We start from the raw sequence: 16781 nt of genomic DNA, 5'->3' as shown, positions 1-16781 counted from the left end.
TATCTTTATGTCGTCATTGTCTACAGGAATAGTGCCAGAAGACTGGAGGACAGAAAATGTTGTCACCGTGTTCAAGAAGGGGAGTAGAAACAACCCTGGTAATTATAGACCAGCGAGCCTTACTTTGGTTGTGGGTAAAGTATTGGCAAGGATTATAAGAGACAGGATTTATAATCATCCAGAAAGGAATAATTTGATTAGGGATAGTCAACATGGTTTTGTGAAGCGTAGGTCGTGCCTCACAAACCCTATTGAATTCTTTGAGAAGGTGACCAAACAGGTAGATCAGGGTAAAGTGGCTGATGTGGTGTATGTGAATTTCAGTAAAGCGTTTGATAAGGTTTCCCACCATAGGCTATTGCAGAAAATACGGAGGCATGGGATTGAGGGTGATTTAGCAGTTTAGATCAGAATTGGCTAGCTGTGAGAAGGCAGAGGATGGTGGTTGATAAGAAATGTTCATCCTGGAGTTCACTTACAAGTGGTGTACCGCAAGGATCTGTTTTGGGGCCACTGCTATTTGTCATTTTTATAAATGACCCGGATGAGGGCATAGAAGGATGGGTTAGTAAATTTGTGGATGACACGAGGGACGATGGAGTTGTGAACAGTGTGGAAGGATGTTGCAGGTTACAGAGGGACATAGATAAGCTGCAGAGATGGGTTGAGAGGAGGCAAGTAGAGTTTAATGCGGAAAAGTGTGAGTTGATTCACTTTGGGAGGAGTAACAGGAATACAGAGTACTGGGCTAATGGTAAGATTCTTGGTAGTGTGGATGAGCATCTCGGAGATCTCGGTGTCCATGCGCATAGATCCCTGAAAATTTCCACCCAGGTTGATATGGTTGTGAGGAAGGCGTATGGTGTGTTAGGTTTTATTGGTAGAGGGATTGAGTTTCGGAGCCATGAGGTCATGTTGCAGCTGTAGAAAACTCTGGTGAGGCCGCACTTGGAGTATTGTGTACAATTCTGGTCGCCGCATTGTTGGAAGGATGTGGAAGCATTGGAAAGGGTGCAAAGGAGATTTACCAGGATGATGCCTGGTATGGAGGGAAGGTCTTACGAGGAAAGGCTGAAGGACTTGAGGCTGTTTTCATTAGAGAGAAGAAGGTTAAGAGGTAACTTAATAGAGACATACAAGATGATCAGAGGATTAGATAGGGTGGACAGTGAGAGCATTTTTTTCTCGGATGGTAATGGCTAGCACAAGGGGGCATAGTTTTAAATTGAGGGATGATAGATATAGGACAGATGTCAGAGGTAGGTTCTTTACTCAGAGAGTAGTAAGGGCATGGAAATGCCCTGCCTGCAACAGTAGTAGATTCGCCAACATTAAGGGCATTTCAAATAGTCATTGGATAAACATATGGATTACAATGGAATAGTGTAGGTTAGACGGGCTTCAGATTGGTTTCACAGGTTGGTGCAAAATCGAGAGCTGAAGGGCCTGTACTGCACTGTAATGTTCCATGTTCTATGTTCTAGTCATGACATTTTGGACAGTTAAAAATTAACTAAGCATGACAGCTACAAGTCCAGAGAGACAGACCTCTGATAGTGGGTGTCTGAAGGAAGATAACCTAATATAACTGCTGAATAAAAGGTAATAAATCTTTGCTTTTCATACTGCTGGTTCTGGAATGTAAACCATTGGATGTAAAATTATTTAGATATTTCATTCTTAGTACAAGTAAAGGAAAAAAAAACGTTCACAAGTTGTAGGAAAGAGAACAGCTTTTGTGCTTGATTCTGTCTGGATATGAATTCCTCCTGTATTCATAGTATTTGAACTAACTGTTAACACTTTGTGATTTGGCCCATTTGTGTTTTTGTTCATTGACTGCCAAATACTGTCTTATGTTATCTGTGTGTTTTCCCCCCTGGAGCTCAAGAGGAACTATCAGCAGTTGCGTTAAGTCTCTACTACACAGTGCTTATATGGAATTAGTTTCTTAAGCCCTCGGTAAATATTTACCTCTTGGAACTGGTTGCAGACATATGAAACCAACTGAAGAAAATACACTAAGTTAAATGGCATAACTTATTTCCTCTTTCCTTTCCTGTATTTTGTTCAAGGAAAGAGTCCTCCGTAGGTGGTAAATGGTTTATGATTGAATTAGAGAGTTTGGAATTTCATTTACTGGCCAAAGTGAACTTCTGAATATTATTGTTATTTAGCAATCTTTAATTCCAGGTAACAAGAATTGCTAATCCTAAATGTTTGTTGGTGTGAATTGGTGCTCTGAAAAAAATAGGGAAAATTGGAGTTTTGGAATAGGCATTCCCTCTGTTAGAATCTGAAAAAACTAATGTTAAAGACTTTGAAGAAGGTAAAATCTAACAAAGAAGGTAGACTTTTCCTTTGTTTAGAAAGGAAGTATGGCACCATAGTCCTTATCTCTATCTAGGAGGAAGGACGGGTGTTGACTAAATTTCATCCAAGAGCCATTACCCCATTCCTTCAGACCAGCAATAAACTATTTGCATCAGCTCGGAGAATTTTATATATTCTATATATATATATAATTTGTATTGAACAGAGATATTTTGACTAGTTAACCTGTTCTGATTGAAATAGGATCAAGGGATACCGTTTCGTTTTTCATATAATAGCAGATACAGAAGGATTTTTCCTCAACAGCTTTGAATTTTTAAATTTTTCTGCAGACCTCCAGCATTGCAGCTATCCAAGCTGGATGCGGATGTTAGGACTGTTGACGAGATGGGCTTCTCCATGCATACAGCAAACATCAAAACATGCCAGACAGAAATCTGTCAACAGACAGCAGCTGGGCTGCCATCTTGCAAGACAAGGCAGGTAGCCTTGAGAACGGATTAAATAATGTTTCCTCAACTTTTCCAAAGCCAGTGCGTAATATCATCCAGGAGTACAAAAGTGTGGGTAGAGGAGTAGGACTCTTAGGCACAGTTAAGGAAGAGATCATCAAGTTCTTTTCCCCCAGTGAAGTTAAAGAAGCCCTCTATGAAAACTGGATTGCATTCACAGAGCTGTCCCGTGACAGTAAAATGACAACATTCCTAACCTTTTGTTGAAATCAGTACTAAAACAGGGAGTAGTCCTAAAGCATCATAGGTTCAAAACATTGAAATTCTATTTCAGTGGATAGTTTAACAAGTATTTTTGTTTGAAATTGTCATGGGAAAGATGTTGTGAAAAAAAAAAGTTAAGCTTGATTTCAAAACATAGACAAACCTTTTTCAAAGAAATTCAATTGCAAGTCAGAATTTAGAATGAGAAATGTTTTGTCGATACACTCTTTTGAAGGTGAAAGATCTATAAAATGTTTTCCTGAAAGCAATAGAGCTTTAAAATGCCAGTCTGAGATTATCGAAAGATTATTTGAACTGAGTATGTAAAAGTTTGATATGGCATTGCCAGGTGACTTGGGTCCTGCCCCTTTTGAGACCAACTTCTTGATGACAGCTTTAAATCTCACACAACTTCTGTGTGGTAAGATGTGTTGTGTCGATATAAATAACCCATTAGACGTCTTCTCCAACCCCAGTGGATTTTGTTTCTTTGTTTTTGAGCCAATTTCAAGAACGCAGCAAGACAGCTGGAAGTAATGCAAGACAAAGTCTGTGAAATCAGGAGAATCCTGAACTGACTACAATCACTGGAAACCCCGTGCAGGAGTGCTGTTTAAAACCACCAAACCTGAAAGTAATTGTTTCTGAAATTGGAATTGATAAAATCACAAATTGCTAGTTCAAGCACATAATAGCAATTCAATTGAAGTTTCAAGGATAAATAAATTTAAATCTTCAAATTTTAATTTAACACTAGAGCCAATGAAAACAGACTAAGTGGTTTCACTTTGTATCAGAATAAAATGGGATAGATTGTTCAAGAAGAAATTAGTTGACCACAAATGAAATCTGTGAGTCCAACAAAACGGCGGAGGCTGTACACAAAAAGAAAAATGAGTCTCTTGTTGTCAATGTTGAATATGGAATAATTTTGCAAGAAGAAAAGTTGAGTATAGTCTCGCAAGTTACATTTGAGAAAACTGTTTGCACTTCATTGTAAGGATGTCTAAACAACCAAAATTTGGCAAAGCTCGAAACTACCAGAGTAATAACGTTTGTTTGTCTCTTTTAAAGCTGTTGTAAAAAATGCCTCTTTTATTTGGTTCTTCTCAACAATATGGGTTTCTCCTGAATTAGTTATAATGGCAATTAATGGAGCCCATACTTAGAATAAAAGAATAATAACAGGGAAAAAGTGACACAGCATCAAATGGAAAAGGAAATGATTCACCTTGAGTGTGGCTAAATGGAGCATAATCAATGAAATTAAAGTGTAGATAGAATTAGATCATTGATAGTGCTAGTTGCATGTGTGGCAAACACACTGCCTGATTTTTAAATTAAATAACCATACTTCAAGAAAGTGGCAGTAGTGCTCTATCAAGTCTGAGAGCTGCCATCACTCAACTCGATCTTAGTACCTACAGTCAAGGATGGAATCTGCACACAGTGAAGGGGGCTTGGCTGTGATCAATTGTCCATTTGCGGTAGTCACAATCAGGGAATGTTGTCCAAGGAGTGGCCTAAAATCAGTACTGTAGGCCATCATAAGGACCTAAGAGACCTCTGTACCATGAGTTGGTTGAGTTGAAAGGTCAGTGGTGAGTAATTTGGTCACTCCTTTCTTGGAGCTATCCTTGAAAATCAGTCATGATGCTGGACAGCAGCCCAATCTGGAGGTCCATACACTGACCGGTGGAGAGAAGAAAATGGGGCTGGGAGGGAAAGAGGTGTTCTACAACAATGAGATGGCAGAGCATTCAAGGTTGGCAGAAGCAAGACTTGAGGTGGGGGCAAAAATGGTGACATGAGTAAGTTAAGCTGTGGACCGGGGATAAATGATACAGAATGGGAGGAAATGGAAGGCTATGGAAGGAGTGCCATTGGCAGTGAATCATCTCTATGACCTCCACGGTTGGAGCACCCTGGACCACTAAACTTTCATGGTGGGGCTCAAGAGGCAAAGAGTAAAGTTGTAACTCTATGTGATGGATTTAGACATGGTGAGACCAGTGTAAATAGATTGTCCGGGTACAGCAAAGTAAAAGGAGGCCTTGGAGGGGCTAACTTGTGATCAAGTGGAGGCCAGTGCTGACAGTGTCCACTGCAGGCTGTGTTTGCTGCTGTCAGTTACTGTACACATGATGCTAATTGCAAATGAAAACTTACTGGAACAATGCCCAGGTTCAGTGAAGGCAGTGTCAGTTTGATGGGCACAAATGCAGGCTTCAACTCTGCTGGATGGGAGGACATTGAAGGGGCAAAAGCATTAATCATGCACGTACAAAATACAGCCACATTTCACTTGCAATGAAATCTTTGAGCAAGTGGAATGCATACAATCTGAAGGAATTTGAGGTTCAAAGGCTGGTCAAAGGTAATGTCCACCATGTTATTGACCCTTGCAAATTGAACATCGAAATCTAAATGGAGCGGATTTAATTGCAACAAACTTTAGAAGGGGCAGATATTGGCTGCAACCAATACTGTATATATTCCATTTCCAAGTGGGCTGTGGAACATGGAATCAATCCCTTCTACACCTGCACTGACAGTATAGTGATAGAGTACAGTATAATTATAACAACATTATAAATGCATGCAATTATAACATCCATAGTTAATGTGAGACTGGAATAGTTAATGTGAGACTGGGATGTGAAAGGCTCAAACTACATGGAATAATCCCGATACACTGATATGTGCTGTTCACTAAGTTCGTGCAAGGTCTCCATTACGTTGGTGGCTCTCCCAAAGAGCCATGAGGACTCCAAACATGGTCTCTGTAGTCTGGGCACTGTATATCTCATTGCTTGGAGGAATATGAGTAGGTGTTATCTGCAGTATGCTAGCACTGACTTTTCTCTAAACTAAGAATCTGTTTTGTTCCTTATGTTGCTAACATAGGCTCCTGCCAACAGGAGTCACAGATACAGCCTCAAGTATGATATTGGTCACATTGCTAAAAATGCCAAGGTCACCAGGTATGACAGCAAGACCAGGAGAAGCAGCAAGCAGACACAGAAGCTGAGAAGAACTCACCCCAGGCAAAGGTAGCAGCTGCATGGTCCTTCAGGGTGGTTTGGGTCATAGGAGAGCCCAAGTCTTTTACCTCTGAATCCATTGCTTCTGGTTGAGTGAGGTATGGGCTCTGTTTGTCACAGGATACTGTGACAGGACTGTTCCAATTGCTGGATCAGGGCCTGAGATCTGCAGAATTGAAGAGGCCATTCCCTCCTAGTGGCTATGAAGGTGACAGTTGTATTGAACTTCTATGCATCTGCCTCCACCCATGGAAAGATAAGGGACTTGTGTGGAGTATTTTAGTAATGCAACCACAGATGCATCAGGAGAATGACCAATGCCCTCTGCGTCACACACGTTTAGTACATTTCTCCAAGACATCGGTGCTGCTGCCAGGCAGCAGGATCCAGACATACACATTGCTTCCCATAGGTGCCACAGGCTGTACACACATGGCATATCATGCACATCACAAACACGGCAGAGTTCATCAACGGAATGGGTTTCCATTCCATTAATGTTCATGTTATCTGTGGTCACTGGTTCCACTTCCTGAATGTGTGTGCCAGTGACCCTGTTATGCTGCCACAAATCCTACAGCTCGGTGCAAGCTCATCTACCTGTTGAGTTTCAGGGCTGGGATGCCTTACAAGGCTGGTTAATGGGGGACAAGACCATGGAATACGTGTCATCCACGGGACATGTGGCCATGGATCACGACACCATTGAACAACTCTGTCAGTGATAAAGAGTGCAGTCATAATGCTGCCCATACTTTGACTGGGGCCATGGTAGAATAGACAATGTGGTTGCTGGAGATGTAGTTCCGCTGTCTGGACCAGTCTGGGGAGAGGGAGCTGCAATGCACTCTGTTCAGAGAGTACCACATCATTCTCATGTTGTGTGCTTTGCACAAATGAAGTAGGGAATTAGGTAATTTGCTGGTTGCTGAGGAACTGGGGGAACAGGAATAGTCTTCCCTGGAGGAGAATAAGGACATTGAGGAGGACAAAGTTTCCTTGTGCATGACAGCATCAGCAGCATCAGATGCTACAAGCCACATGAAACATGACTGATACCTGGTTCCAACAGATGACAGCTGAATACAGCAATTGTCGACTGTAAAGCAGTGATTGGTCAACATGCTAATGTTTCATTTGCAAGCTGTAGCTTCTATTAGTTTTATTTGCTTTCACTTTCGGTGACGGTAAATAAAAGCACATCTCTGGAATTCTCTGAGTGCTTGCCTGTCTGTGGTAGTCCTTCTCTTGATAATGACAGGACACTGTTCTGCAGTGGGCTTTGGGGATAAATTAGCAGTAACATAGAGTGGTTGATGGGCTTGGCTATGGAAAGGCAGGCTTGTGGGCCTAGTGGTTTGACTGCAACAGCAGCAAGGAATGGCTGCATGTGCCAGGAAGTGTCAGCCATGCCAGCTATGAACTGTGAGCAACATGTGTTTGTAGCTGCTGTCTCATTTTCTTATCAGTGAAGGGCAATTCCAGAATGCCAATGCTCAGCCAAATGTTTGGCTGGGATTTAAGGATAGCACTGGCTACAAGAATGTTGGTCTATTCTAGCATGTCTAGTGAGCGGCAAGTTCTTCTGGCTATGGCAAGCAGTAACAGTGAATCAGCATTAGTCAAAAGGGGCAACATAGGATGGGGTAGGTAGTTAATGAGGCAAGGTTTTTCAATTACGTTGTACAATTAGCATTAATCCACTGTTTCCAGCAAAGTTGATATTAGATTTCAAACTACTAGAATCTTTTCTGTTGCTGACTAAAGTGGCTAACCCCTTACCCTACAGATTGAGACATTGTAAGAGAGGAGACAAGTGAGCAGTGATTTCAAACCTGAAGGTTTCTTTCATATTTAAAAAGTCTAATTTGATTTTGTTTGTCCAAGCACTAATATTGTTCAGAGATAATAATATATATCTTACCGTCAGTGGTGTCAAAAAATTTCATCTGTACAGTAATATACACTTGGAAAACTGGAGTGAAGTAGATCTGCATCTTCAGGCCAAATCTGGTAGACATTTGAACCCAGGTGGTAGACTTTCTCTCAATCTTAATACCCACTGAAAGCAATACAGATCATTAAAATCCATTACTATTGTCAGATGAGAAAATTAACAAAAGAAAGGACATTAGTTTTCCAATAACAATGGGTTAATCTTTAGACAGGAGTGGTGACAAAGGAAACACACTGGTAAAATACACAAGGAGCCTGGTGATATGAATACACTCGATTGTCTCTAACCATTTAAAAATCAGCTGAACTGTAAAGGCTTGAGGGATAAACATACGCAAGTGTGGTATAAAAGGGGAGAAATTCCAAGCAGTGAAGTTCACAAGCAATCTCTTAATACACTAATGTCGTATTTCTCTATGTACACTTCTTTTGCAAAAGAGTTAAAATGTTACTGTATCTCTAAAAACAAAAACAGTAAAGGGAGTGCAGCAAAGGTTCACCAGACTGATTCCCGGGAGGCCGGACTGACATATGAGGAAAGACTGTGTCGAGTGGGCTTTTATTTGTTAGAATTTAGAAGAATGAGGGGTTATCTCATAGAAACATGTAAAATCTTGATGGGGCTGGCCAGGCTAGATGCGGGAAGAATTTTGTCAATGCTGAAAAAATCCAGAACAGGGGTCACAGTCTAAGAATAACAGGTAAGCCATTCAGGATGCGATGAGGTGAGGAAGAATTTTTTCATTCAGAGTTGTAAACCTGTGGAATTCTCCACCACAGAAAGCTGTTGGGGACAGTGCATTAGATATGTTCAAGAGGGATCTGGATGTGGTCCTTGTGGCTAAAGGGATCAAAGGGTGGAATGGGATACTGAGATTGCATGATCAGCCATCACTGAATGATGGTGTAGGCTCAAACAGCCAAATGGCCTAGTCCTGCACCAATGTTCTATTATAGAAAAAGAACATTGGAAGCTCTCAATACAAGAAGAGTTTCGCATAATCATATTTTAGAATGTAAAATTATATGTACATGGGTAAAATAACAGTCTTGGATAGAGCTATGCATCACTGCTTTACAATAAGTTCACAAGTCACCTCTTCTCAATGAGATTAGACATGCAGCAAAAACTGAAGAATACCCAGACTTGGGCTAAAAAGTGGCAAGTGACATTCATGCCACACAAATGCTAGACAGTGACCATCTCTAATAAGCCACAATCTAGTTATCACCCATTGATATTCAACAGCATTCACTATCACATTATTAAAATCCTGGGGTCACCACTGACCAAAAACTCAACTGGACAAGCCATTTAAACAGTGGCTACAAGAGTAGGTCAGAGGCTAGGAAGCCTGCATCAAGTAACTCACCTCTGACTCCTCAGTGTAAGTGTACCATTTACAAGGTACATTATTTCTCACTTGCCGAGATAAGGGCAGCTCAAGAAAAGCACAAGAAACTTTCCATCATACAGAACACAGTAGCATCTATAAATATTCAATCCCTCAACCATCACTGACACTCAGCAGCAACATTATCTATAAGATGCACTGTAGAAATACACCAAGGCTCCTTAGATGGCACTCTCCAATTCATGACCACTACCATCGAGAAGGACAAAACAGAAGTTGCACGCAACACCTGCAAGCTCCCTTTCATTCCATTCACCATCCTGACTTGGACACATTGCCAATCCTTCAACATTGCAAGATCAAAATCCTAAAACCCTAATATAGTTATGGATGTACCTACATGAAATGGAACGCAGCAGTTTAAGAAGGCAGTTCACCATCACCTTCTCAAGGGCATCTAGGGATGGGCAATAAATATGGACCTAAGCCAGCAAGTCCCACAACTCATGAATGAATAAAATAAGTCAGATATTCCAATGGTGCTATGCACCACTCTTTTATGACAGGGCATGATGATGCTGTGGTTTTAAGATAACAAAGTGTTGAGCTGGATGAACACAGCAGGCCAAGCAGCATCTTAGCTGCACAACTCCTAAGATGCTGCTTGGCCTGTTGTGTTCATCCAGGTCCACACTTTGTTATCTCGGATTCTCCAGCATCTGCACTTCCCATTATCCCTGAGGTTTTAAAGAGGCATGTTTTGTTCTTGTTTCTTTCACAGTCAGAAAGATGGGGGACATAACAGCCAAGCAATTGAGACGCTAAACAACATGCGAAGTCTTGGAATTTTTTAAAAAGCTGGAACAATAGAGTAGGTGTGGTCAAGTTCTCCCAGATCCAGGATTTTTAGTTAACTTTCAGTAGCTGCTGTTGGGATCTTGAAGAAGTGGAAGCTATTTTTCTCTCTTTTGATTATAGCCAAAAGCTGGGGTCCTCTTCCTTTGCTGCAGAATTGCATGTGAGATGAATTTGCTTTCTGAAATTTCCTTTTGCCAAGCTTGTGTGTATGGGGATGTTACTATATTGGAACAGTTACTGTTTACTGGTAAAATAATCTATTATTCTGCTTTCTTTTGTTGTATTTTGACTATAGTATTTGAATAAATTGTGTTTTTAACATTGAGTAGTTTGGCCAATCGAAATGCATCTAGAATACAGCATTTGACATTTATCTTTAAAATAAGAAAAGTTAGTACCTAGGCTACATTCATAATATGTTTTAAGGGGGTCTGGTCTGGTCCATAACAAAGTGCAGACTTTTGTCAGGGTTAAAATCTCTAATTTCAGAATGAGTTTGGGATTACTGAGCTCAAAGGCAGCGAATGGTAAGTGCTTGTGTATTTATTTTGAGTGTTCAATTCGGCAGGTTCAAACGAGGTGTGCCTTGCGTAGTAATGGCTCTTCCAGCCACTAAGAGTTTCCTGGGAGTGGAGGATGCCATTTTGGGAGTTTTACAGAAAGTGAGCAAGGCAAGGTTTTTAGAATTGGCAAACAAGTTGGAGTTGAGGTTGCCTGTGTCTGTGAGGAAAGGGGAGACAGTTGTGGCAATTACAATGCCAGGAATGCCAGCGGAATCTTTAGAAATGGCTAAAATTCAATTGCAGATCAAGTAGTTTGAGTTAAATGGAAAGAATAACCCTGGCAGTACAAAAAGAAAAAGAAAAGGAAATGAAACAGTTTGAACCATGATTGCAAGTAGAGGAAAAAGGAAAGAATATCCCGAGCAGAAGAAAAAGGAAAGGAAAGGATAGCCTGAGCAGAAGAACGGGAGAAAGAGACAGAAGGGACACAGCGAGAGAGTTTGAACTTCAAAAATTAGCAATGATACAGGATGGTTGACTTAAAAATGCAGAAGTGAAGGTAGAAGGTATGCTTAGTGAGGAGGATAGCAATGACGAGCAAACTCATTGTAACCAAAGGCCTGGTAAGGATCTGTTTAAATGTGCTCAAGTGTTGCTTGAGTTTGACCAGAAGCACATAGAAACCTTTTCATTTTATTTGAGAAAGTGGGTAAACAAATAAAATGGCCCACGTCCATGTGGGTACTGTTGATGTGAACAACATTAGCAGGTAGAGCTAGTAAGGTATTTGCATCACTATCAGTGGAGGTATATGGAGAGTATAATGAGGAGAAATGCCATTATAAGTGCATATGAGCTAGTAGCAGAAGCCTACAATAGCATTTCAGAAATCTAAGGAGGGACGCTGCTCAAAAGTACATTGAGTTTGAAAGGATCAAACAGAGTAATTTTGATAAGGGCACTGAAAATAGATCAAACATATGATACAAAGAACAAAGAAACTTACAGCACAAGAACAGGCCCTTTGGCCCTCCAAGCCTGCGCCGATCCAGATCTTCTATCTAAATCTGTCACCTATTTCCCAAGGATCTGTATCCGTCTGCTCCCTGCCCATTCATGTATCTGTCTAGATACATCTTAAATGACGCTATCGTGCCCGCCTCTACAACCTCTACCAACGCGTTCCAGCCACCCACCACCATCTGCATAAAGAACTTTCCATGCATATCTCCCTTAAAGTTTTCCCCTCTCACCTTGAAATCATGACCCCTAGTAATTGAGTCCCCCACTCCGGGAAAAAGCTTCTTGCTATTCACCCTGTGTATACCTCTCATGATTTTGTAGGCCTCAATCAGGTCCCCCCTCAACCTCCATCTTTCTAATGTAAATGATGCCTGTACAGAGACGATCATTTTGGAGGAGTTCAAAAGTTCTGAGGTAGTGAGAACTCAAGTGGAGGAGCAGAGAGTTAAAACTGCAAGATTAGGAGTGCAAATGGCCAATGATTATGAGTTGGTTCTTAGAACAAAGCTTGGCTTCCGATATCAATTTCAATCCGGGAGGGTTAGTAATTGTAGAAAAGAGAAATCCTCAGGTAGTCAAGATCTCCCGAAAGTTAGTAAAGATAGTTTACTACAGGGTTAAAAAGGAAACGCATGAGGGAGGAACAGAAGTAAAAAAAGCTCAGGTATTTTCACTATAATAAAGTGGGCCACATCAAGTTGCAGTGTTGGTGCTTTAGAAGAAGCACTGGGAAGATGGATGTGGAAAACAGAATAGGCCAGTGAGTTTTGTTGAAGTGGAAAAGGAAAAAACAGTGGAAGTTGAAAAGCTACAGGAGGTGCAACTTAGTCAGTGTTTGGTTGAGAAGCAAGTACCAAATCTTCTTAAACAATTTAACTGCAACAGGAAGGATTCCTCATATATGGCAGGAGGTGTAGGTAGAAAAGAACTAAAAATTTTAAGATGTAAAGGAGCAAGTCAATCTTTGATGGAGAGAGATGAGGAGATATGTAACTCAGGGGGAATATTGCCTCAAAAAGGTGTATTATGTGGAATTCATAGTGAGAACAGCAGTGTTCCATTATATAAAGTGAGATTGGAGAGTCTGGTGAAAAGTGGTGGTAGGAATAATAGAGGAATTCTCAGTTCCAGAAATCAATCTATCCTTGGTAATAATACAGCCTGTATCACAGTGGGGAGTGATGCCTACTTTAGTTGAAAAGCCAGTGGAAAATCAGGCAATTGAGGTATCACAGGAAGTATATCCTGGGATTTTTCCTGTCTGTGTGAATAACAAGGTCACAAAGCTAAATGTTGAAGCAGAAGGAGAAGTTAAAGAATAAAGATAAGGAAGTTGAAGTACAATTATCAGAGACTATGTTTGATCAAATGATTGAGAAAAAACACAACAGTAGGTGGAGGACAAAGTGAATATTTTTAGTTCAGAGAAGTTAACTGAATTACAAAAGTAAGATGAACAACTAAAGTAATTGTGTCAAAAAACATATACAGAGGAAGAATCTGAGTGTATCCAAGATTGTTACTATCTTAAAAACAGTCTTGAGGAAATGGAGACCATCACATATTCAGGCAGACAGGAAATGAGCTGAAGTTCATTAGGTTGTATTCTCGATGGGTTATAGAAAGGAGGTGTTACGGGTAGCATATGAATTACCGGTATGAGGTCATTTGGCAGCAAGGAAAACTCAAACCAAAATACAAAAACATTTTAAAAACCAAAAGAACTGCGGATGCTGTAAATCAGAAGCAAAAACAAAGTTTGCAGAAAAGCTCAGCAGGTCCAACAGCATCTGTGAAGGAGAAAACAGAGTTAACGTTTCGGGTCCGATGACCCCTCCTCCAAACTGATGGTGCCTGGGAAAACGTCAGTTTATATGTAGAAAATAGGAAGGTGGGTGGGGTAGCGTGTAAATGTTAGGATAGAGCCGAAAGAGAAAGAAACACAGTTGGACCAACTAAGGCTTTGCCAACGATCAGGCTGGGAGGGTGAATAGTTGTTAATGGGGACAGTTAGTGACTAACAGCAGGGAGGGTTTCAATTATGTGGATAATTGGAGCATATTCTGGGGAAGGTAGGACCTACACAAGAAGGACAGGTTGCACCTGTACCAGAAGGACACAAGTATCCTGGGAGGGAGGTTTCCTCAAGCGACAAGGGATGGTTTAAACTAGATTGGCAGGGGGTGGAGCCAGATCATAAAATTGAGAGGATGAGGTATTCAGCCTTCCAACAGACACAGCAGGGAGTGAGGTTGTTAATAAAGAAATGCAGTTGATGGAGCATAATTGTGGACATGGAGATGGTTTGAGGTGAGTATACTTCAATGCTAGAAGTATCCAAAATAAGGCGGATGAACTTACAGCATAGGTCAGTACTTGGAACTAAAATGTTGTGGCCATTACAGAAATTTGGGTAACTCAGGGACAGAGACAGTAGGAACTGCAGATGCTTGAGAATCTGAGATAACAAAGTGTAGAGCTTTTGAACACAGCAGGCCAAGCAGCATCAGAAGAGCAGGAAAGCCGACGTTTCGGGCCTAGATGTTTTGGTTTCTAGGCCTGAAATGTCAGCTTTCCTGCTTCTATGATGCTCCTTGGCCTGCTGTATTCATCCAGCTCTACACCTTAACTCAGTGACAGGAATGGCTGTTGAAAGTTCCGAGATTTAGATGCTTTAAAAGAAATAGGGAGGGTGGTAAAAGAGGCGACGGGGGTGGCATTGATAGTCAGGGCGAGTATAGCAGCTATTGAAAAGCAGTTCGAGAATGATATACCTACAGAGTCAGTTTGGGTTGAGGTCAGGAACAAGAAAGGAGCAGTCACTTTGTTGGGGTTTTTTTACAGACCACCTAATAGTTACAGAGAAGTGGAGAAGCGGATTGGGAGGCAGATACTGGAAATGTGCAGAAGCCTTGGGTGATTTCAAATTTCCAAATATTGAATGGAAACTTTTTATTTGTAATAGTTTAGATGGAACGGATTTTGTCCAGTGCGTTCAGCAAGGACTCCTGGCACAGTATGTAGATAGACCAACACGAGAAGGGGCCACTTTGGATTTGGTGCTTGGCAATAAACCGGGCCAAGTGTTAGACCTGTTGGTAGGAGAGCATTTTGGCAGTAGCGATCATAATTCTGTTACTTTTACAATAGTCATGGAAAAGGATTGGTACATATAGCAGGGTAAGGTTGAGAACTGGGGCAAGAGTAATTATAATTTTGTTATGCAAAAACTGGGTAACATAAAATGGGAACAGATGCTGTCAGGGAAGAGCACTATAGAAATGTGGAGGTTGTTTAAGGAAAGCATACTGTATGTGCTCAATATGTTTGTCCCTAGCACGCAGGGAAGATGCGGTCGAGTGAGGGAGCCTTGGTTCTTGAGAGACGGTGAACGACTAATCAAGAGGAAGAAGGATGCTTATATATGGTTTCGGAAACAAGGATCGGAAAAGGCTCTACTGGGATACAAGTTAGCCAGGAAAGAGCTGAAGAAAGGGCTTAGGAGAGCTATAAAGGTGCATGAGAAAACCTTGGCAGATAGGATCAAGGAAAGACCCAAGCTTTTTACACATACGTGACGAATAAGAGAATGACCAGAGAAAGGATAGGGCCGATCAAGGATTGTAAAGGGAACTTGTGTACGGAACCTAAAGAGATAGGAAAGATCCTTAATGAATGCTTTTCTTCAGTATTCACAACTGAGGGGGATCTAGTTGCAGGCAAGGACAGTGTGTAACAGGCTGGTAGGCCAGAGGAGATGGACGTTAGTAAGGAAATTGTACTAGGAATTTTGAGGAAGCTGAAGATAGATAAGTCCCCTGGGCCTGCTTAGATTTAACCAAAGATTCTATGGGAAGCGACGGAAGAGACTGCAGGATCTTCGGTGATGATCTTTTCATCCACACTGTCCAGAGATATTGCGCCAGAAGACTGGAGAGCGGCAAATATCAAACATACATAGATTTAAGTAAGGCGTTTGATAAGGCTCCCCATGGTAGGCTCATGCAGAAAACAAGGAGGCATGGGATAGGTTGAAATGTGGCAGATTGGATTCAGATTTGGCTGACGCTTAGAAGACAAAGGGTGGTAGTGGATGGAAAATATTCAACTTGGTGCTCAGTTACAAGTGGTGTACCACAATGATCTCTTCTGGGTCCTCTTCTTTTTGTGATTTTTGTAAATGATTTGAAGGTAGGAGTGGAAGGGTCGATTAATTAGTTCGCCGACGATACGCAGGTGGGTCGAGTTGTGGATAGTGCGGAGGGCTGTTCTAGGTTACAAAGGGACATTGGTAGGATGCAGAGTTGGGCTGGGAAGTGGCAGATGGAGTTTAACCTTGAAAAGTGTGAGGTGATTCGTTTTGGAAGGACAAACTTGAAAGCAGAATACAGGTTATCGGAAAGATTCTCGGCAGGGTGGAGGAGAATAGAGGTCTTGGGGTTCACGTCCACAGTTCCCTGAAAGCTGCCACCCAGGTGGGTAGAGTTGTTAAGAAGACGTATGGTGTGTTAGCTTTCATTAATAGATGGACAGAGTTCAAGAGCCGTGAAGTTATGCTCCAGCTATACAAAAGCCTGGTTTGGCCACATCTGGAGTATTGTGTTCAGTTCTGATCGCCTCATTACAGGAAAGATGTGGAAGCGATGGAAAAGGTGCAGAGGACACTTAGCAAGATGTTGCCTGGAATAGAGGGAAGGTCTTATGAGGAAAGGTTGAGAGAGCTAGGGCTTTTCTCTTTAGAACGACGAAGAATGTGAGGTGACTTAATACAGGTGAAAAAAAAAATTATCAGACATATAGATAGAGTGTACAGCCAGAGGCTTTTTCCTCGAGTGGAGGTAGCTAATACGAGAGTTTTAAGGTGAGTGGAGGTAGATATAGGGGAGACGTCTGAGGTAGGTTCTTTACTCTGAGTAGTAGGGGCGTGGAATGCATTGCCGGAAAAGGTAGTGGAGTTGGCCCCATTCGGGGCAATTAAGCGGCTATTAGATA

The 16781-nt window shown here is 41.4% G+C and overlaps 1 protein-coding gene across 1 annotated transcript in view; it reads right to left on the bottom strand.

Moving 5' to 3' along the window:
- LOC125459470 (mucin-6-like) overlaps positions 1 to 16781 on the bottom strand; it is a 224983-nt gene that overhangs the window by 158356 nt on the left and 49846 nt on the right. The window contains exon 11 of the mRNA XM_048545971.2: positions 8019 to 8156. Within this exon, the coding sequence (XP_048401928.2) occupies positions 8019 to 8156 (138 nt within the window). The remainder of the gene's footprint in view (positions 1 to 8018; positions 8157 to 16781) is intronic.

This window comes from Stegostoma tigrinum, chromosome 17, assembly GCF_030684315.1.
Source record: "Stegostoma tigrinum isolate sSteTig4 chromosome 17, sSteTig4.hap1, whole genome shotgun sequence".
NCBI classification, from domain to species: Eukaryota; Metazoa; Chordata; class Chondrichthyes; order Orectolobiformes; family Stegostomatidae; genus Stegostoma; species Stegostoma tigrinum.
This window is presented reverse-complemented; position numbering and strand designations above follow the sequence as displayed.